This window comes from Humulus lupulus, chromosome 7, assembly GCF_963169125.1.
Source record: "Humulus lupulus chromosome 7, drHumLupu1.1, whole genome shotgun sequence".
In the NCBI taxonomy this organism is placed as follows: Eukaryota; Viridiplantae; Streptophyta; class Magnoliopsida; order Rosales; family Cannabaceae; genus Humulus; species Humulus lupulus.
Window position 1 is genome coordinate 205,282,676 of NC_084799.1, and position 22,324 is coordinate 205,304,999.

The following is a 22,324-nucleotide window of genomic DNA, read 5'->3' on the forward strand; positions in this document are numbered from 1 at the left end:
ATCGAACGGTAGAGGAGCATGAGAGGCACGTGCCACATGGTGTTTGATAAGGACGCTAATCGTGCGGTTCTTAATTATTTGAAGGTAGATAACATTTTGCAGAAAACGACACTCCACGCTGACTCTCTTTCTCTCTCCTCTGTCTTCTTCTCTACTTTTTGGGTCTCTCACTCACTCTCATAAAGAAATGGCACTCAATGTCACTATGCTCACTCGTCCTCTTACTTTGCAGATCTTACGCTGTAAGCTCGGTCTCTCTTCTTACTCTTCATTTACATATATTTATTGGGTATTTTCTTTTTCATATTTGGCTTTTATTAATTCATCTCTCAATTTTGTATGATTCAGTTTTATTACAGCGAGTCTCTTTTTCGTTTGCCGTTGAAGCATTTGAATTTGCTAAATTTTAAGCATTATGCATATGAGATCAAGTATTGATTTTGGCAAAAACCGAGTATTGATTTTTCTTGTTTGGTTAATTCATTATCAATTTTCCAATAATGTTGGTGATCATGATGATTTTTGGGATTAGTACATTGTGTCTTCTTTGTCACTTCAGTGCCACTTTGCAATCATATTTTGACATAGAGCGTCTCTGCTCTGCTGCATTATTCTATTATAGGAAGTTTTTGTTCTAATTTTTATTTACTTTATGATTAGTAGAACATTTTAATTTTATCAAGCATCGAAATTTGGTAAATATGACAATTATTTATTTATTTATTGTTTTTCTTTTGGAAACAGACACTCTTTGCGCTAGAAGAGTCTTGTTCTGAAACTATTTGGTAAATTTTGTCACAGCTGATGGCAAGTCTTTCCCCATCAGCTGCAATATGTTATGGGTGTGTGAACTGTGGAACTCCTAAATCATCTAAGCTGCAACATGCCAATCGTATATTATGTAGAGACACAGTTATGAACACCTTAGTGAAAATGAATGCGGAAAAAATGCTACTTTATGGGCAAAGCACACCAAATTCAAATTTTAGAAATGCTTCCTTGAGGAATACTAATTTGGAAGTGAATGCTACATCACGGATGTCTATGTCTATTCCAGTTAAGCAAAGATTTTCAGCAAAGAATGAAGTTGAAGAACTAGATGATAAGGTATCATCTTATCTCTTCAGGGCAGAAATTGGTGCGATGGTGAAAGTTCTTGTCAAAAAGAAAGGTGTTAATTGTGCTGTGCAGATTGAAGTTTCGTCCTTACAATTGTCTAATAGTGATGATAGCCTGATTCTATATTGGGGCATATATAGAGGTGATTCATCAAATTTCATGCCTATAGAATTTAATACTTCGGCCCCTGATAACAACAAAACTATTGAAACTCCATTTTTCAAGACTTCTTTTGGCAGGTTTGTGATAGAGATGGAATTTGAGGCTGAAAATACCCCCTGCTATCTCTCTTTTCTTTTGAGATCTCCAATTGGTAATGATTCAAGTGACTTAGAAATAAGAAGTCATAGGAAGACAAATTTTTGTGTTCCCCTTGGTTTTGATTCAGGCTACCCAGCTCCTTTGGGTCTCTCCTTTTTACACGACGGTTCCATGAATTTTTCCATTTTTTCCAGAAATGCAGAAAGTGTGGTTTTATGCTTCTATGATCACACCAAAGCTGATAATCCTTCTTTGGAGCTTGATCTAGACCCATATGTAAATCGATCAGGTGATGTTTGGCATGCTTCTTTCAATAGTGTTTGGAATTTTGTGAGCTATGGTTATCGATTGAAGGGGACAAATCTAGAGGGAAGGAAAGATATTTTGGAATCTTCACGTGTAATTTTGGATCCATATGCCAAGATCATTAGGAGTTCTACTTCTGATGATCATGGAACTGGGCCAAAGTATCTTGGACAGTTGTCCAAGGAACCTGGTTTTGACTGGACTGATGATATTCATCCTAACTTACCATTGGAGAAACTAATGGTGTATCGATTAAATGTGAAACGATTTACTGATCACAAGTCTAGTCAGCTACTTCACGACATAGCAGGTACCTTCTCTGGTTTGACTAAAAAGTTGGGGCATTTTAAAGATCTGGGTGTTAATGCAGTTTTGTTAGAGCCTGTTTTCCCATTTGACAAGCAAAGGGGGCCATATTTTCCCTGTCATTTCTTTTCACCTATGAATATTTATGGACCTTCTGGTGGCACTGTGTCTGCTATAAATTCTATGAAGGAGATGGTTAAGAAATTGCACGCTGATGGGATTGAGGTCCTACTGGAAGTGGTTTTCACTCATACTACTGAAAATGGAGCACTTCAAGGAATTGATGATTCATCCTATTATTTGAATGGGGTTGAGGATCGGGAACCATTAACTGCTTTGAATTGTAATTTTCCCATTGTGCAACAAATTATATTGGACAGTCTTCGGCACTGGGTGACAGAGTTTCATATTGATGGTTTTTGTTTCATAAATGCATCTTCTCTGGTGCAAGGGTCTCGTGGAGAGCACTTATCCCGCCCTCCTTTGGTTGAAGCAATTGCTTTTGATCCTCTACTCTCAAAGACAAAGATCATAGCAGACTGCTGGGAATCCCATGATGTGGTGCCAAGAGAAACAGCACCTTTTCCCCATTGGACGAGGTGGGCAGAAATGAACATGAAATTCTGTTTTGATGTTAGGAACTTTCTGCGAGGTGAGGAACTTCTTAGCAGCCTTGCTACACGACTTTGTGGGAGTGGGGATATTTTTTCAGAAGGGCGGGGTCCAGCATTCTCTTTCAATTTTGTTACCAGAAATTCTGGACTTCATCTTGTGGACCTTGTCAGCTTCAGTGGTGATGAGTTAGCTTATGAATTAAGTTGGAATTGTGGGGAAGAAGGTCCTACAACCAATACCCTTGTCCTTGAAAATCGGCTTAAACAAATCCGTAATTTCCTATTTGTCTTGTATGTTTCCTTAGGTGTTCCTGTTCTGAATATGGGAGATGAGTGTGGACAAACCTCTGGTGGTTCTATTGCCTGTAGTGATAGAAAATCATTTGATTGGAATGCATTGAAAACAGATTTTGGCTGTCAAGTTACGCAGTTTATCTCATTTCTGTGCTCTTTGAGGCAACGGAGAAGTGACCTTCTTCAGAAGAGGAAGTTCTTAAAAGAAGAAAACATTGAATGGCACGGATGTGATCAGTCTCCGCCAAAATGGGAAGAACCAACCTCCAAATTCCTTGCCATGCGTTTAAAAGCTGATGAAGAAAAAGTGGAGAACCAAACAACAGCTGAACCTGAATCTGAATCTGAATCTTCAAAGGGTGATTTGTTCATAGCCTTCAATGCAGCTGACCATTCAGAGAGTGTTTTTCTACCTACGCCAGCAGAAGGAACAGTGTGGCACAGATTGGTTGACACAGCTCTTCCATTCCCGGGGTTTTTCTCAGCAGATGGTGAGCCTGTCATTACGCAGAAGGCAGGATTATTTGCTTATGAAATGAAGTCCCTCAGTTGTACTCTTTTTGAAGCCATAAGTGAGTAGTGGAAGTGGAGTACGCTTGGCTCTGGCGCATTAGTTTGTTATTGCTTTGATGCCATCCAAATTTGATCATTTTCATATAGATTATACTTTGAATGCTGAAATAAGCATGCAAGTGCAGTAGAGTATTTGAGTTAATAATAGCACATTGTTCAAATCTCAGTTTGTAAATCTTATATAAAGTTCATTTTTTTAGTAAAGATTATTGTTCATTTTTTTTTAGCACATTTGACTGTGAAACCGATCATCTAGTGTATAATATCCAGTAGCAGCAGGGGAATGCAACATTGCTGGGTCAATTCTTCCTTCATTAGTATTAATCAACTGAGAGGGAAAAAATAAGCATATCAAATCAGTCAGTTTTAGTGAAAGACTGTTCTATTTAAATATTATATATATATATAATGAAAAGACAAACAAATCTAATAATATACTTCTTTTTTTTTTTTTAGAAAAAAGGACAAACCTGTTGATGTGCATTATCTGATAGAAGAATATTCCGAGTCATTACTGATTCCATAAAATTGATCGGAAGGATGTTGTAAAACATGATGTTCTTGATCATAAAGCTCTTGAGTTTGACCATCAAAATAACCTATGTATTCATCCAAGGAAGAATGTCCCGAGTCATCATTGATTCCATAAAGTTGTTCAAAGGGATGAGGTGAAGCATGATATTCTTGATCATGGAACTCTTGAATTTGACCATTAAACTGACTTTGGTTTTTAGCCATATAAGGATCTTTCAAGCCATTGTTGATTCCATAAATCTGGTCAAAAGGTTTTAGATTATGATATTCTTAATCATAATAAAACTCTTGACTCTGACCATCAAACTGACTTTGGTTGCCAGAAACTAGTACTGGTTTTCAGTACTTAACAACTCCATGGCATTATAAGGATCTTCAGACAAGAGTGGTACACATTTCTGAGGCGGCAGTGGTGGAAGAGTATGATAATAATGCTCTTCTTCAACTTGAAATTGATCATTCTGGAGTTGGGTTTGCAAAAGCAGTTGCTCTTTCCCCTTGACTATGTCAACTATCTCATCCAATGCCTGAATCTTAACCTCCAAAATCTGTGCCAAACCCAACAAAGAATTTTCGGATAAAATGGTCAGTTTTTCATCCCAAATCAAGGACAATGAAGCCCCATTGACGCTATCGGCGGTATTTTCGGATTGATCAGTTACTTGCTCTTCAAGTTTCTTCATCTTCTTCTCCAACACATGAGATAGATTGACTTCACTAGCCTTTCTCTTCTTATCATTGCAAGACTCCAGTCTAGAATAGTACTTTGTGATAATGGAATGAGACTTTGCTGGATCCTCTGGCCACACTTCCACGTTACCATTGGGATCATAACATACCAAGCAAACCTCTGAGTTGCACAACTCAGTAAGCTCATTGGCTTTCTTCTTCAATGTAAATTTTCTCCTCTCGAAAACTTTCTTAGTGTCCATGTTTTCAGAGAAAGCAATTGCAAAGGCTATCAAAAAGGAAATTTGACAAGTAAGGGAAGAAAAAAGAATGAGTGATGAGACTGGTAAATACCATATTATATAAATACTAGATACAATTAACTTGCAAGACAAGCTTACTTAGTTTTATTTATAAAATTTATTAATTATTTTTATTAAATTTATATTAATGTCATATAAATTTTAAATAGATATCTTATATTAATCAAATAATTTATTTATTTTTGTTTAAGTTTATGTTTGTTATAGTTTTTGAATTTGAGAGTGACAACAAGAGATTATATATTATATGTTTTATGTAATATTAAATGTTATATGTGGATTTTAAATTTAAGTTTTTTGCTAGGTTTTTTTTAAAAAGTAATTTGTTGCTAATTGACAGCAGATTATATTATATGTTTAATATGATATTATTCTCTTAAGTAAGTTTAAGTTTAATTAAATTTTATTTAAGTTATAAAACGTATAATTTTATTATTTTTAAATAATTATTATTGTAAAATATCTCAAAAATATTCTATTTTAATTTATTTAATTATTTATTATTTTAAAATAATTATCATTGTAAAATATCATATTTTAATTTGTTTAATTATTTATTACTTTTAAATAATTGTCATTGTAAAATATCTCAAAAATATCTTATTTTAAATTTTCTAATTATTTAGTTTATTTTATTTAAATTTAAGTGTTTACAAACTACCGTTAAATATAAGAATATTCTGTTAAATATAAGAATATTCTATTAAAGTTAACATGTAATTTATTAATTATTTTTATTAAATTTATATTAATGATATATACATTTTAAATAAATATTTTATTTTAATTAAATAATTTATTTATTTTTGTTTAAGTTTATGTTTTTTCTAGTTTTGAATTTAGGAGTGACAACAAGAGATTATATATTATATGTTTAATATAATATTAAATATTATACTTAGATATTATCTTGTTAGTTTTTTTTTTAAAAGCAATTGGTTGCTAATTAACAATAGATTATATTATATATTTAATATGATATGATTCTAATAATTGAGTTTAAGTTTAATTAATTTTTATTTAAGTTATAAAACGTATGATTTTATTATTTTTAAATAATTATCATGATAAAACATCTAAAAATATCATATTTTAATTTTTTTAATTATTTATTATTTTAAAATAATTATCATTGTAAAATATCTTAACAATATCATATTTTAATTTTTAAAATTATTTATTTTATTTTATTTAAGTTTAAATGATTACAAACTACGGTAAAATATAAGAATATTCCGTTAAAGTTAATATTAAAAAATAAAAAACTGTTAAAACCAAGAATTTCCATTATCTACACACTTATTATATAGAAGAGATATATATACTAGATACAATCAATTTATATAATTTATTAATTATTTTTATTAAATTTATATTAATATTATATAAATTTCAAATAAATATCTTATTTTAATTAAATAATTTATTTATTTTTGTTCAAGTTTATGTTTGTTGTAGTTTTTGAATTTTAGAGTGACAACAACTAAATTTTAGAGTAATCTCAAGTAAATTCTAATGCTCGGGGACCCAAAAACGTCCCCGGAGAAAAAATAGCCAAAACTCCCAGAATTTCCTCCTCATCTCACTAACTCATAATATATCATCAATTAATCATTCTCATTATCCAATATCTCAATAATTGACCCTGTTATGACAGTTTGTCCCTTACTCCTACTACTTGTGGTGTGACAATTTGAGTATTGTATTGATGTCTACCAATCCAGTCTTGCATGCTCCCACCAAACACATAGAGCTCGATTTGTATTTTGTCTGAGAAAAGGTCCAACCCCACCAGATTATTGTCCAACATGTACCAGCTCATGATCAAACAGCAGATATTCTAACGAAGCCTCTTTCTAACACCAGATTTTTGTACTTAAGGGACAAACTTAGAGTTGAAAATCTCTCAACACTAAGTTTGAGGGAGGTGTTAAGAGCTAACGAATTCTATTGTAACTGTGTAGCTAGTACACTGTTATTACTCTCTTAGTTATAGTAGTTATTATTTATGTTATATCATTTGTTTCTGTTGTTGCATCAGCTCTATTTATACCCTTTTGTACAGAATGTTCTAGTAATGAGAATCCATTTTATTCATCTCAATCTCTTTTCCTAATAGGGTCTATATGACAAAATGATGTGAAGATTGATGACTTTTGCCACAAAACTCAAGTTTTTTTAAAGTAAAATTTAGATGAAAAAGATAAAAGGACTAGATACTAAATAGTTCAGAATATGTATGGTGTGGTTCATCAAGCTCAATCCCAAAAATAAAGTTTCCATTATATAGGGGTCATCAGATTATTTTAATCAAATCAAACCAAATAAAAAACCCAATTTTTAATATGATAATTTTTTATTTTATTTTATTGGAATTAAAAAGGAAAAAGAAAAAGGGAAAAGTGATTCCTTTTCTTCTATCACAGTCCAAGCATCGAAATCAAAGCTAGCAAGATGCTTTATATTTTCTTCTTTTTCTATAACTTTAGTTCTTTTACAATTATAAACATTAACAGAGAAGAAGAAATAATACCATTGTTTTCTATATTCTACAGTTTCCCAGATATCTTTTATTGTAACAACTTGTTTTCCAAAAGAAAGGTAACAAAACCTCTCTCTGATCTCTCTACTACATAAATTTTAGAGTTTTTGGGCAAAAAATGTTTTATATTATATTATACAAGTAATTGACATTTTGTATATGTATAGCAGGGACCAACATGAACATGACTACCCCTGAAGTAGTTCTTAAACCAAACAACTACCTTGATTGGAGCATAACACTAAAAGCTTATCTAGAGGCTCAAGGTGTTTGGGATGTGGTTGATGAATCAGAACCGTCTGATCAACCAGAAGAAAATCAAGGTCATCAAGAGCATGTAAAACACAAACTCCTCCTTTTCAGAATTTGACTTGGCTTCTTCTACAAAACGTTTGGATAATGGCAATGCTTCGAGTCCAGTTTAGTTTATGTTATGCAGCAAACATGGACTTCAAATGTTCTCAGAGATGTACAACAACCAAATCACACCTAAACCAAATACCAAACACTGCAGCAAGTAACACGTGCAGACAGAAAACACAGAGAGTTTATACTGGTTCAGAGCAGAAAAGTCTCCTAAGTCCAGTGTGGTGGCCTTGCCATCTCAATCCACTAATATCAAAGAGTTACAGACTACAAGAGAACAATGGTGGTGCAATGAATACAAACCCTCAGCTATCACACACAGGTTTGTACACTTATACCAAATTCCCAGATAATAATTCTTTGAACTACCTGGAGAAAAGAATCCCAGTTCAAAAAGTCCTTCTGTAGATACCAAAGTTGTGTTTTCTCTCATAAATTCTGAAGGTCTAATGGTAGCAAGCGAAGCTAACGTTGCTCTACATAGAGAAAGTCTCAAAACAACAAAGGTAACCATAAAAGAAAGGAACTCCATTATTTTCAAGCTCATGATGATGCCAAAGTTACCACAGCAACGGAATTAACCCCATTATTTTCAAGTTCATGATAATATTCGGGGTACTTTTCAGGCATCTTCTTGTAAAATCAGTCAGACTCAGGCATGGGAAAATGCATGTGGTAGTGAACGCTCTTAACCCCACATTTGACTCAATGGTAATGGTGAATATTTAGTTAACTGTTATACTGTTGATGATGGAATTCGACATGAAGAAAAGTGCACAAGTATAATTGAGTACGCAATGTGAAGGTTGACCAAATCCACATTCGGACCAGCCTTGTTAAATAACCAAATACATCAAGTAAACAAAGAACCAAATACATACTGGGATGGGATGTTAAGAGACCTAATGGTAGTGGGGCTAGTTTCCAGGTAACTTGGTTGTGGAAAATTTCTAGTCACTTTGTTGAAAAATACATGGACCGGTTTGACTTGTTGGACATTTGATGATGGAAATATATATATATAACATTGTGATACTATATATATGTGCAGGTGGTCACACTGTTGGAGTGGCATACTGCTTTCTGTTCCAAGATCGTCTTTACAACTTCAATGGCACTAACAAGGCTGACCCAACAATGGACCCAATGTTGGTGAAAGAGTTGAAGCCAAAGTGTTGATGCAGAAAACATCATAATACTTGTTGGTTCAGCTCACACTTAACTCATGCCACTCTTGTTCTTGCACGTGTCTTGACAATGGTTTAGTCTGTTAAGCCAGTTAGTTTCAGTTTCTTGGTTTTAGTTGAGTCTGTCATTCTGATATGTTCTGATTGGTCCCTTGTGTCTATTCAAGTGTATCTGTTTCATTGTAATAAAAAGTGTGACATAAGTGAGATCATGGTAATACTAAAAAATAGAGAGTGAAAGAGAGACTGGATTTGTCATCACTCTATTTTTCCTTGCTAGCCTTCCTGTGAGATTATTTGGGTGGATGCAGTTTCCTCCTCTTATACAGATTTTGAAATCTCCCTATGGACCAAGCATCTTCAGCCCGAAAGTCCAACGCTGGCTATAGAATATTTGTTTTAGTTGTAAGGATATATTGGTGTGTTGATGATCATTTATGTTTTATTTGCTTAATTAACTTGGAAAGAAACCTGTTTATATTGAGTGAAACTAATAAGAACATATAAATTACCTGTTATATTTATTGCAATCTCTATCATGAACTTGATTGATCCCAAGGCAGCAATGGCCTTAGTTAAATCCACTATCAAAAGAAAGAGATCATTTTAACCCTCAAGAGTAACAGTCAAGTTTCTACAAAATTGTATTAGGCTTTATGAACTTTGCTCACAAACATAATCAGAGTTGGCTAACACTCTTTCTGGTTTTCACACACTAGCACAGTCATCTGTACAATCTTGAATGTGAGAGATAGACAATGTGACTTAAAGACCAACTCTTCAGTTATTAACGGTCATAACTACCAAAACTGATTGGCTGGACTTGCAGAGTATGGTATAGCCTAGTTGAATATTCAAACAACATGGAACCCAATAAAATTGATGCTGTATTTATGTTTTAAACAACTTTTACAACAAGAGTAGAAATATATATTTTCGTTAATACATTTGTGGACTTCAAATGTTCTATGAGATCTACAGCAACCAAATCACACCAAACCAAAATACCTAACACCAAACAAGTAACAAATGCAGCAATGACAAGTATAGAAAACACGTGGGAGTTTATATATGCTGGTTCAGAGCATACAAACTCTCAGCTATTCTCAAAGAGTTACAGAATGCAAATTCTCAGCTAATACACACAGAGGTTTGTACACTTATATCTCTTTTTAAGTTCTTCATCCCCTCCCAAGTTCCCAACTCTTCCAAAGATGATCAGAAATTATCTCATATTCCCTTTAAAAAACAGAAGATGAACTTAAGACTATTTTTCACTCGCTACATACTAAACCAACAAAACCTTGATAATATCACTGTGAACAAAAGTCAGATTAGCAGAGTGTAAATAAGTGTGTTACAAATCAGAGTGTAAATAAAGAAAAGAAAAAGACAGATGAAAATGATGATCTTTCTTATTGATTCAATGAAAATATTACAAAGCATAGTATTTAAAGCTACTGAAAAGCAACAAGCTCCGATTTGTTGTATGAATTCTCATCGCGCCTCAATCAAATGCACCAAGTAAACAAAGAAACTAAATAGGCAGACCATTGAAGCATACAACATCATAATGCTGTTATGTAAAATAAATGATCATGAAGAAGTTGCAGAGAAATAAACAGTGATTCAAGGGAAGAAAAAATCATCTAGCTACGAGAGTTGTCATGCCTTGTTTTTAAGCTCCAAAACTATATCACAACCATCTCTGAGTTCACCATTGTAATAAAGCTGAGACTTTGATCAGTCCTTGGCTCACTTCCTCGTCATATTGGAGTTAGGGCCGTGTAATTAGGAGCTACTTAGTGTCATGAGTAGCTCATAACTCTGCAAGCTTGTTGGCACATTCGAAACTTAGCCAACACAATGGTGACCTTCATGTTGTCAGAAGTATCAAGCTCAATAACAAAAATTATCAAATAGGCAACCTGTAAGAATCTTACATGCAAGGTTAAGATCTTGAGGAGATTGTTAGTGGCAATGAAGTAATGGAACCAGAATTTGGTAAGGTTATGTTTGTGATCAAAGACCACAATAGAAGAATAAATGCTTGAACACTACTTAAGAAGGGTAGAAATACCCAAGGAAGCTTGAGACACCTTCAAAACACTATTCTCAAAGAAAAATGATACAAAATTACTACCCTCGAAAATGAGTTGATTTTTATTTCTCAGCAATCTTCAACATTGTAAATATGATTTTTTTAATTGATTTCATCTTTTATTTATATATATACTTAAGAAGGGTAGAAATACCTGAGGAAGTTTGGGACACCTTCAAAACACTATTCTCAAAGAAAAATGATACAAAATTACCACCCTCGAAAATGAGTTTATATCTATTACTCAGCCATATCTTCAACATTGTAAAACAAAATAATAATAATGAAAAAAAAATTGGTATGCTTTAAAAGAGAAGTGAGAAAGAGAGAGAGAGAGAGAAATTCCCATTTAAGATGTAAATCCTCTGGGTTAAACCTCAGTGACAAAGTTCTATTCATATACTACTCACCAATAATCATTAAAATTTTGAATGAAATTATTAAACAAAACTTGTAATGATTCAAAGGTCTAAAAATTTACATGGCAAACTTTGATTTGTTGTATGAATTTTCATCGCGGTTCAACTTCTGTAATGCATGTATTGCATGATAGGGTTTTACCAGATGCATAATGATCTCCTCTCCACAAATCTGTGTCAGCAAAATAGGCTGGTGGTTTGGGCTGAGGCAATACTCTCTCGCCACTCAACATTAGAATAACAGAAGACATGTTCGGCCTATCAATAGAATTTTGTTGCACACACAAGAGACCGATGTGAATGCAGCGCAATGCTTCTTCCATGTTGTTGTGTGGATCTTCTAACAAGCACTTGTCAACAAGCTTAAATGCATTGCCTTCCTTCATCAAAGTCCAGGCCTTGCAAAAATAATCAAAACAAATATAGAAAGAAGCAACTCTTAATGTGACAAATTTATCCAACTTATCAGATTTCAAATGATTTTTTTTCGTATGTAAGCTTACCAATCCAACGAGGTTAAGACTGCTATTTTCATCGTATAAGCCTCTACCTTTCTTTCCACTTACTATCTCTAGCATCAATATGCCAAAGCTAAAAACATCAGACTTTATTGAGAATAATCCATTGAAAGCATATTCTGGCGCCATATAACCACTGTATTTGGATAGCATTATTAATTAGTATACAAATGATTATATTGAAGTTACTAAAACAGGTTTTTTAAAATCACTTACTAGGTTCCTACTACTTTGTTTGTGTTTCCTTCTATTTGGTCTCCACCAAAAGTTCTAGCCAAGCCAAAGTCTGAAATTTTGGGAATCATCGCCTCATCAAGTAACACATTACTAGCTTTGAGATCTCGATGTATAATTCGCAATCTGGAATCATGATGTAGATAGAGAAGCCCCTTAGCAATTCCACATATAATTTCGAAGCGCTTAGGCCATAGTATTAGTCTGCTTTGCCTTTCATCTGCAAATGTTGACTTGTACTTTAAGAAAAAAATTTGCAAATCATATATATAGAACATCACATGTATTAATTAAAAGAAAAGAGTCTTACCAAAAATGAAATAGTCAAGGCTTTTGTTGGGCATGTACTCATAAATCAATAGTTTATCTTCTCTATGAATGCAATAACCAAATATTTTGACCAAATTCCGTTGTTGAAGCTTAGCAATTAGCTTAATTTCATTTTTGAACTCATTAACTCCTTGTCCTGAACACATTGATAGCCTCTTCACAGCAATTTCTTGCCCTTCTCCTAGCAAACCCTAATGTATAACAATGAAAAGAAAAAGGAAAATCCCATTACTGTTTTTTTTTTGTTCGAGAGAAAATGATCTGAAGCAGGTAAATGATAGAGAAGCTTACTTTGTATACAGGTCCAAAACCACCCTCTCCAAGCTTATTGTTTTCTGAGAAATTATTAGTGGCAGTACTAATAGTATGCATATCGAACAATGGAAGCTCCAAGTCTTCATCTTGGGTTTTGTCTGTGTAGATTAAAGCCTCAATACAAATGCAAAGCAGAACAAATAAAATTTCGAAAGATAATCAAACACAGCAATAAACTTGGTTCAAGCAACTAGACAACCTACATCCAAGGATGAGATCCCTAAATCAAATCCACCAATGAGGTCACTTAAAAATCAATCCCAGGACAAAAAATAAGCAGTCATACTTCGCTTAGAACCCCAGAAAATACAATGAGAAAACTCTTCCAAAGCCTCTCTATACAATCTTGTAAAACTAGTGTTACCATCAAACTATACATGAGCTGGAAATTAGTGGCACAACTTCAACACTAGTGGCTGTACAAATTATTAAATTTCTGTCTGTTTTTCCAATTTATAATTTGTAAATTTCCTATCCAATCCACTCATATCGTGTCTCACGACAAGTTATTATATATTCACAAGTACAATGCTTTTGTTCTGTTCAAAATGTTGGCTTAAGTATGGAATGATCTACTCTACATGTGTCTTCAAACTCAGCATTTTCTTCAAGTTCTATTCAGATTCTTATGTATTTAAATTGTATACCAAGAGGGTTGATTAAAACTTAATGACATTGTTAGTAATAAAAACTCGTTGATTTCTTTAAAAATTTGTACTTGGTCAAAAAGTTTCCACTGCTAATGCATAAAAGAAAATGGTAGAGACTATTACCATAAGAGTATCTCCTCCTGCGAATGTAAAAGCCTACTAGATAACAGCCACCGACTAATGCCACGATGATAGCTGTAATTATCATTGCTCTCTCCACCATGACCTTACGATCAGTTCCTGCTTTTTCATGATTAACTTTTGGAGCAGAAAAAAACAAATATTAGAAAATCCATGCAAAACATACTAGTTATAACCAAAACAGAATACACTTGAACTTTATATGGATCTAAATTTTTCAAGCTGCAGTTTACCTATTTCAGAAGCCGACATTCGAATATATAGATCTTGTCCTCCCAACTGAAATTCTCTTATGTCAAAAAGATCTCCAAACCAGAGCACGCAGCCACTGCCTTTTTCCCTGATATCTAAGTTTGTATAAGCCATACAAGAGCAATTGCTCAAGCATTTAACCCTGCATTCCTCTAGATCCATACTCTTATTCACCCAAGTATATTCAGTATCAGGCACTTTCAAGCCAGAAAATCTAATGAACCCATCTTTCTCCTTATCATGGCAGCTCAGAGGATTGCTCCTCACACACCCTTCTGACCAGGTCATCTCCTTCCAATTTTCTTGATTCTGAGGCTTAAAACGTTTTAGACATTGGCAAACTGGATTATTTGTTGTGACACATACTGAATTAGCTCCACATATGCCATAGGCATCACACTCATCTTTTGGAACTGAGCTATTGGTCTCCCAAATTTTCTTTGATTCTATCCATACCAAGACTTCTGCCACACTTTTTGTTTGGTTAGGACCCCTCTTGTGATCACTGACGTTTCGTTCATGACCATTTTTGAGATCACTGACTTACCTTTGAGGTCGTAAACATAGTAAACTTCATCATCGTTGTACACAAACCCGTACTCGAAAAGTGCGTTTTCCCTCCTCCCATTAGGATGTCCGCTGAAACTTATGCCATTCCATGACCCAGCTCGAAAAAATTTTGCAGACCCTTTACGCATAATTAGTTGAGGGTATGTGTGGTGTCGTTCATCAAGCTCCATCCCATAAGTCAAATCTCCATCACAGGGGTCATCCCAACTCTTCCATGCTGATAAATGCCTATTGAGACCTCTCCTCAAGTCCCATCCAAATTTCGACCCAGGCAGGACCGTATCAGTAGGATAATCAAAACTTTCCCACAAATAGTTCTCTGTATTTTCATCTTTCTCATCTCTCAAAACCAAGTTGCCATTATCCAAGAGCTGAACCAGTGGTTCCCGGGCTTGTTTCGTTGAGTTCGTAGACCAAACGACCCTCTTATTCTGTCCATAAAGCACAAGATTTCCGGTGCCGTCCATAGTCAATGAGGCAGATGAATCGTTGATCGGTTCACACCTGTTTGCCACCCAAACAACAGTTTGAACTGAGATGTTCTTATACCAAATTCCCAGATAATGATTCTTTGAACTACCTGGAGAAAAGAATCCCAGTTCAAAAAGTCCTTCTCTAGATACCAAAGTTGTGTTATCTCTCATAAATTCTGAAGGTCTAATGGTAGCAAGCGAAGCTAACGTTGTTCTACATAGAGAAAGTCTCAAAACAACAAAGGTAACCATAAAAGAAAGGAACTCCATTATTTTCAAGCTCATGATGGTGCCAACGTTACCATTTAATCCAACATTGTAATGATATAACTTAGGAGCCACAGCAACTTAGGAGCCACAGCAACGGCGGAAGTAACCCCATTATTTTCAACATAATGGTATTGGGGTTTGGTAACTTGGTTGTGGAAAATTTCTAGTCAGTATGTTGAAAAATACATGAGCCGGTTTGACTTGTTGGACATTTGATGATGGAATTAGTCACCACGAAATGTACACAAGTATAATCGAGTAAGCAATGTCCAAGTTGACTCCCTTGACCTTGGCCAAAGGCCTAAAAATACTCTAGCCTTCTTGTGTCAAATCTATCTATGATCAAGCATATTCGGCCAAAAATTGAACGCTGGCTAATCATTTTTTTTCCTTGTATGATAATTTATGTATTGATCCACTTAATTAAACATTGATTCTGTTATTTAAATTGAGTGTATTAAGGATTAATTATTAAATTGACATAATTGTTTGACCACATAATTATAATTATGTAATTAAAAATAATTGAGGGTTTTAATTATACTTTCTAATTCTTATTACTTGATATCCAAACACACTAAATATTTAAAATATAGTATAATTACTACGATATGTAATAATTATTCTAGTAATTACATAGTTACTTCCAAACACGCCCTTAATTAATCTGAAAATAAACTTGTTTATTGGGTGTAAATAACAACAAATTTTGATAACTTTATGTTCCGCATAAACTTCATAAAGTTGTTATGCTTAATATGAACTTCTAAAGCAAAAGAGATATGCTTTATATATACGACTTAAAAAATATTACGTTATATTTTTTCTAATTTCTATCATGCTTGGAGTTCTAACATATTTTGGCAAATGTTTCATTAGATGTAGTTTATTTAAAGAGTATGGTATGGTCTAATTGAATCTTGTACACTACATGAAGCCCCATATATATTTGTGTATTGTTGTCGGACCTACCTGTATCTAAGGATGGAAACGGGGCAGGTAATTAGTGGGGGTGCTCTCCCCGCCTCCATCCCTGCATATTCCTCGTCGGGGGTGGGGCAAGAAATTCTCGTAGGTACCCATTTATTTAAAATTAAAATAAACAAAAATGGATTACCTAAAATTAATATTTATTACACTATATTAATCAGTCAAAGTATTAAATATGTACAAAATAAAATAAAAAATATTTAAAAAGTTATTAATATTCTACAAAATCACATAAGACATATGTAAAATAAATTTTAAAAATATTATAAATTAATTAATAAAAACATAAAACGAGGCCTCATCGGGGCATGGAGTGTTATCCTCGTCCCCGCCCCATTTAACATTCGGGGTTTGAAAATGGCCCCGATCCTCGCCCTGTTCCCCGTTTAGGTGGGGAATCCCCGCCCATTAGGAGTGAGTACCCACGGGGCCCGTCCCTGTGGGGAAAATTAACATCCCTACCTATATCATTGTGTTGTTCAAACCAAATATATCTATGGTTTCAAAGGCTGCCAATGTTTTATCCACCAAAGTCTACCATCTAATGCTACATGGTTATTGTTATACCCATTTTTTGGGCATGATGATGTGTCAAAGAATAGCAATATTAAGAATCTTGAAACTCAGGTGGGTGGATGGAAGTTGGGTGCGATAGATGGCTTAGACGTATTAGATCTAATACAAATTTAATTGCTTTGAACATTTTATCTTGCAGAGTTTGAACATCAAATCTTGTATTCTTGATGAAGGTTTTTTTTGAACTTGATTAGTTATCAATTTCGATCAAGTATCATTGGAATGGTCTCTGCGTTTGAATTTTTTTTTGGTTGAAGTTGTTGTATTATTAATGTGTATATTGTTAATGAATTCATATTTTTATTTGGGTATATGGTTAATACTTTAGCGTTAGGGTTTTGATTAGTTTTTTTTAATTATATTTTGTTTAAATTTTTTATTGAAAAAAAAGTTTTTTGTTTTTGTTTTTTTTCAATCTCCATTTATTTTTAATTTAATATTGTTTTATTTTATGTAATTTAATTTATTAAACAAAATATGTAAGTGCATTTTGGTCATATTGAAAAAAGTTTGACCAAAATAAAGCCCAGGATACTATTTTATCTATTTACAAAACGCAAGATCTGAATTGTCATTTAATAAACGAGAAGGTCTGATCGGTAACTTTTACAAAATATAGGGTCCAAAATAGTATGTTGTTGTTCGGTAATACTTAAAAAAATAGTTTTTATTTAATTAATTAAAAATTTGACAATTAAACATAAAACAGTGTTTGGTAACTCTATTTTTATTTATTATTTTTTTAAAATTTTAAATAAAATTCATTAAATTTTGAAAATAGAAAATTTTCACTTTCAAAATTTTTTTAAACCGTTTTCGACTTTTCATTTATTTTTTTTCTTCTCTTCTTCAAATCAACACTTCATTTTATATTGTTAAACAAAAAATAAAAATAAAAGTTATCAAACGCATTTATTATTTTTTTTTTCTTAAAAATAAAAACAAAAATAGTTACTATACATATTTTTATTTTTTTAAAATAAAAAAACAAAAATAAAAATAATATTTCCATTTTCATGTTTAAAAAATTCAAAAACATAAAATTTACCAAACACAACCTATATTTAACAATTTTTATTTAATTAAAATAATTGTTTTAGTTTTTTCTTAATAATAATAATTTTATTATTATTAAAATATATTTTCTTAATTTCATTTATTTTTTCATTAATTAATTTTTTAAATAAATAGGGGTATTTTGGCCATATTGGTAAATTATTTGATCAAGATCAGACTCAGAGTATCATTTTGATCTTTTCTGCAAAACGCATGATCTGAATTATCATCTAACAAAACATATAAAATAATATGAATTATCATCTAACAAAACATATAAAATAATCGTATGTTCGAAAAAAAATGTCCAAACTAGTATTTTCTATACATTTAAATTCAAATTTACTATTATTTATCTACACTTGTGGACACTAATTGGTGGCTGGTTGAGATATTATATTTTTAATACAAGTCAGCCAATCAAAATTTGTCTTGCAAAAAGCCATATCAAATTTTGAGTTTTCTCAGGTTAAGCATCAGTTTGAAGATTTTTGGTGGAATTTCATATCTATAAAATGGCTTTAAATATAATCTAGAAACTATAAGTTTGATAATCCTAATAGGAAACTATCAGTTTCTCAAACTCTTGCCTATCACTACTAGGCAATAGGTGTACTAATGGCTAATTATAATCAAGAAAAGGTCCAATAATCATTTGTATTGTCATGATTAGCACAGGGATCCAAGAACCATTCATCTAGGTTTGAATTTCAAACATCCATCCATTCATATGCTACATATAGACTAATAACACTAATGATCATTGCAATTCTAAACCAAATAAACATAAATCAAAATTTACATGGCAAACTGTGATTTGATGTATGAATTCCCTATCATGCCTCGACAACTGTTATGCTTCCATTGCATGATGGGGGCCTTGCAGAGGAGGAATGATTCCCTTCCCAAAAATCTATGATAGTGAAATAGGCTGGTGGTCTTGGCTGAGGCAACACTTTCTCACCACTCAACATTAGAATAACAGAAGACATATTAGGCCTATCAATAGGCTTTTGTTGCACACACAAGAGACCAATGTGGATGCAACGTAATACTTCTTCCATGTTGCCATATTGATCTTTTAACAAGCACTTGTCAATAAGTTTAAATTCATTGCCTTCTGTCATCAAAGTCTATGCCTGGAAAATATTATATAAGCATAAATAAGAAAGGCAAAGTGTCACGCTATTAATGTAGCATTAATGAAGTTTTTTCGTATGTACACTTACCAATCCAATGAGGTTAAGACCATTATTTTCATCGTAAAGGCCTCTACTCTTCTTTCCACTTATGATTTCTAGGATTAATGTACCAAAGCTAAACATGCCAGATTTTATTGAGAATAGACCATCGGAGATATATTCTGGCACCATATAACCACTGCATTTGCATAACATTATTTGTAAGTATACAATAGATTTATATAAAAGAAACTAAAAAGTTTTTGCAAATGACTTACTAGGTTCCTACTACTATGCTTGTGTTTCCTTCTGTTTGGTCCCCTCCGAAAGTTCTAGCGGCCAAACCAATGTCTGAAATTTTGGGATTCATGTTTTTATCAAGTAACACATTACTGGCTTTGAGATCTCGATGTATAATTCTCAATCTAGAATCATGATGAAGATAGAGAAGCCCCTTAGCAATTCCACATATAATCTCAAAACGTTTAGGCCATTCTAATAGTATGCTTTGCCTTTCATCTGCAAATATTAGTTTCTAATTTTATTAAAACAAAATAAGAAAATATATATTTATAGAACATGGCATGTATTAAAAGAGGTGAAAATAGTCTTACCAAAGATAAAATGGTCAAGAATTTTGTTGGACATATACTCATAAATTAATAATTTCATTTCTCTATGAATACAATAACCAAATATCTTTACAAGATTCCGATGTTGAAGCTTGGCAATTAGTTTAATTTCATTTTTGAACTCAGTGACTCCTTGTCCAGAACACATTGATAGTCTCTTCACAGCAATTTCTTGACCTCCTTCAAAGTATACCCTAATATATCATAATAAATGTAATTATTTACTTATTTCAATCTTTAATTACCAATCGATATATGGTAAAAAGAATAGAGAATATTCTGAAGCTGGTAAATGAGAACTTACTTTGTATATAGGTCCAAAACCACCCTCTCTAAGCTTATTATTCTCTGAAAAATTACTAGTGGCAGGAATAATTGTATGTAGATCAAACAATGGAAGCTCCAAGTCTTCATATTGGCTTTCGCTTCTCTCAAATGAATTATTAGAGGCTGTGAAGATTAAAACCTCAAAACAATAAGAAAACCTATACAATCTTGTAAAACCAGTGTTACAACCTCTAGCTCTTTTTGTCTATCTCTTTACAATATTCAATAGTTTCCTATAAATATGTATGGGTGCACTCTTAATGGTTACTACCCATGGATGGTTACTTTAATGTTAACAATTGGATTAAGATCAATGATCTATATTTATAGTTGTTAATTAATATTTCTAAAAGTAAATTTTGATTTTTTTCAAATTTTTTGAAAGATTACCTGATGAAAAACGTGTATTTATTATGAAAATATAATATTGTAAGCTTTTCATTTTTCAAATGCATGTCAATTTCAAAATATAGCTATTATTTCTCATTGGTTCGAAACACCATTAATTATAGGAAAAAAAATTAATTAAATTCGAAATTAATGTAGAAAAAAAATGTTTACTTGTTGGTGACTTGTTATACCAAGTCACTTTGTTGCTAAATCATCATAATTGTTAGTACCCATCTATTAGTAGTAACCATTGAGAAGTCTTCCAAATATGTATATATATATATAAATAAAAGAAAGAAAGAGCAAATAGAAAACATGGAAGAAACGGTTACATGTAAAGTCATTAATCTGAAGTCCCATTAACTAACACCTAATGCCCTCCTAACCATTAAAGAGCTTGAAATTAGAGGCACAATAAGTTTACCGGTGGTATAGTATTAAGTTACATTTCTCAGTTTCATATATCTCTTCTATATAAAATTTGTGTAGACAATATAAATTATTATTGATTTTAAAGATTTGTTTTGTTACGGAATATTCTAAATATTTAATGGAATATATCTTTAAAAGTACTAAAATTTGATATTTATTAATTATATTAATATAAATTTAAATATATTAAAATATCATTATTATAATAATATTTAATATAAAATTACATACATAATAATTATATTAATTAATTCAAATTCAAATGTTATAAAATATCATTATTATAATAATATATAATACAAAACTAGATATTTAATAATTATATTAATATAAATTTAAGTGTTATAAAATATTATTATGATAATAATATATAATTCTAATTTTTTACTAATTATATTAATATGACTTTAAATATTATAAAATTTTATTATTATTACAATAATATTTAATACAAGACTAAATATTTAATACTTATATTAATAAAAATTTAAATACTATAAAATATCGTTACAATAATAATATATAATACATAATATTAATTTTTATTAAAAAAATTATCATTTATGTTTAAAAAGTTATCATATTATATATATATAAAAAAATTATAAATAATTTTTAGGTTTAATTTTTTATTTAATATGTTTATATCATTTTCTTAACTTTTATATATAATATTATTTATTTATTTGAAATATATATGACAATGATACAAATTTAACAAATATAATTATTAAATTATATAAATAAAACTAAACAAATGTGTCTTGTATCTAGTGTATATATCTCTTCTATATAAAAAGTGTGTAGTTAGCGGAAATTCTTGATTTTAACAATTTGTTTTGTTAACTTTAACGAGATATTCTAAATATTTAAAAGATTATTATACCTTAAAAACTAACTTTTAAAATGGATATTTATCAATTATATTAATATAAATTCAAATATTATAAAAATATCATTATTGTTATCCATATTTTCCACATATGACATGTGGCAGGGCCAAACAGGTTCATGACCCTCACAAGAGGTCCAGACTACACCAAAGACCCATTTCCACAACACCAAAAAAGTATTATCAAATACATACCATAACATTTTTCAATGTCTTAATTAAGGAAAGTCACTTTGCATAACACTTTTCCATAGTTATAGAGAATGTTATTCTATAGTCTATGATAATACTTTTTATGTGTTATTTCAATTAATTAATAAGTGTTTCTTTATGCTGTTTATAATGTTTTATATAACACTTTTTGCGGCTTACAAAATTGTATTATAGTATACTTTATAATAACACTTTTCTTGTCTTATTTTTATTAATGGATAAGCTTTAACTATTGTCGAATATATATTAAATTATGTATCATTTGTTT

At 31.7% G+C, this 22,324-nt stretch overlaps 3 protein-coding genes and 2 long non-coding RNA genes across 6 annotated transcripts; 2 read left to right on the forward strand and 3 right to left on the reverse strand.

The window, feature by feature from the left end:
- Positions 1 to 85: 85 nt before the first annotated feature.
- LOC133789198 (isoamylase 2, chloroplastic-like) lies at positions 86 to 3,702 on the forward strand. Of its 2 annotated transcripts, none has more exons than XM_062226961.1 (2): positions 86 to 242; positions 745 to 3,702. In XM_062226961.1, the coding sequence occupies exon 2, from the start codon at positions 805 to 807 to the stop codon at positions 3,478 to 3,480; it is 2,676 nt and encodes an 891-aa protein (XP_062082945.1). In that variant the 5' UTR covers positions 86 to 242; positions 745 to 804; the 3' UTR covers positions 3,481 to 3,702. The 2 variants fall into 2 exon arrangements, with proteins under 2 accessions (XP_062082945.1, XP_062082946.1); XM_062226962.1 differs by having other exon boundaries at positions 110 to 251.
- Positions 3,703 to 4,333: 631 nt separating this feature from the next.
- Positions 4,334 to 4,939, reverse strand: LOC133792635 (agamous-like MADS-box protein AGL103). Its single transcript, XM_062230542.1, has one exon. It carries the CDS (start codon positions 4,937 to 4,939, stop codon positions 4,334 to 4,336), a length of 606 nt encoding a protein of 201 aa, XP_062086526.1.
- A 2,538-nt stretch (positions 4,940 to 7,477) lies between these two features.
- Positions 7,478 to 9,589, forward strand: LOC133789216 (uncharacterized). The gene is made up of 3 exons (XR_009873512.1): positions 7,478 to 7,600; positions 7,712 to 8,835; positions 8,959 to 9,589. It is a non-coding gene; the product is annotated as an uncharacterized LOC133789216 (long non-coding RNA).
- Positions 9,590 to 11,558: 1,969 nt separating this feature from the next.
- Positions 11,559 to 15,592, reverse strand: LOC133789213 (G-type lectin S-receptor-like serine/threonine-protein kinase At4g27290). The gene is made up of 8 exons (XM_062226980.1): positions 14,565 to 15,592; positions 14,036 to 14,526; positions 13,785 to 13,919; positions 12,988 to 13,109; positions 12,677 to 12,887; positions 12,349 to 12,586; positions 12,118 to 12,268; positions 11,559 to 12,012 (listed from the first exon to the last, which is right to left on the reverse strand). Exons 1-8 carry the CDS (start codon positions 15,380 to 15,382, stop codon positions 11,707 to 11,709), a joined length of 2,472 nt encoding a protein of 823 aa, XP_062082964.1. The 5' UTR covers positions 15,383 to 15,592; the 3' UTR covers positions 11,559 to 11,706.
- Positions 15,593 to 19,508: 3,916 nt separating this feature from the next.
- LOC133789217 (uncharacterized) lies at positions 19,509 to 19,981 on the reverse strand. Its single transcript, XR_009873513.1, has 2 exons — positions 19,785 to 19,981; positions 19,509 to 19,689 (listed from the first exon to the last, which is right to left on the reverse strand). It is a non-coding gene; the product is annotated as an uncharacterized LOC133789217 (long non-coding RNA).
- Between the last annotated feature and the right edge of the window lie 2,343 nt (positions 19,982 to 22,324).

What these genes read in the sequence shown, in the direction of transcription:
- LOC133789198 (XM_062226961.1), top strand. Translation starts at nt 805, where the DNA reads ATGGCAAGTCTTTCCCCATCAGCTGCAATATGTTATGGGTGTGTGAAC.
- LOC133792635 (XM_062230542.1), bottom strand. Translation starts at nt 4,939, where the DNA reads ATGGACACTAAGAAAGTTTTCGAGAGGAGAAAATTTACATTGAAGAAG.
- LOC133789213 (XM_062226980.1), bottom strand. Translation starts at nt 15,382, where the DNA reads ATGAGCTTGAAAATAATGGAGTTCCTTTCTTTTATGGTTACCTTTGTT. An exon ending in AAAATGGTCATGAACGAAAC is followed by an intron (nt 14,527 to 14,564) that starts GTCAGTGATCAC and finishes CCAAACAAAAAG; the next exon opens with TGTGGCAGAAGTCTTGGTAT. An exon ending in CCTTGACTATTTCATTTTTG is followed by an intron (nt 12,587 to 12,676) that starts GTAAGACTCTTT and finishes CAACATTTGCAG; the next exon opens with ATGAAAGGCAAAGCAGACTA.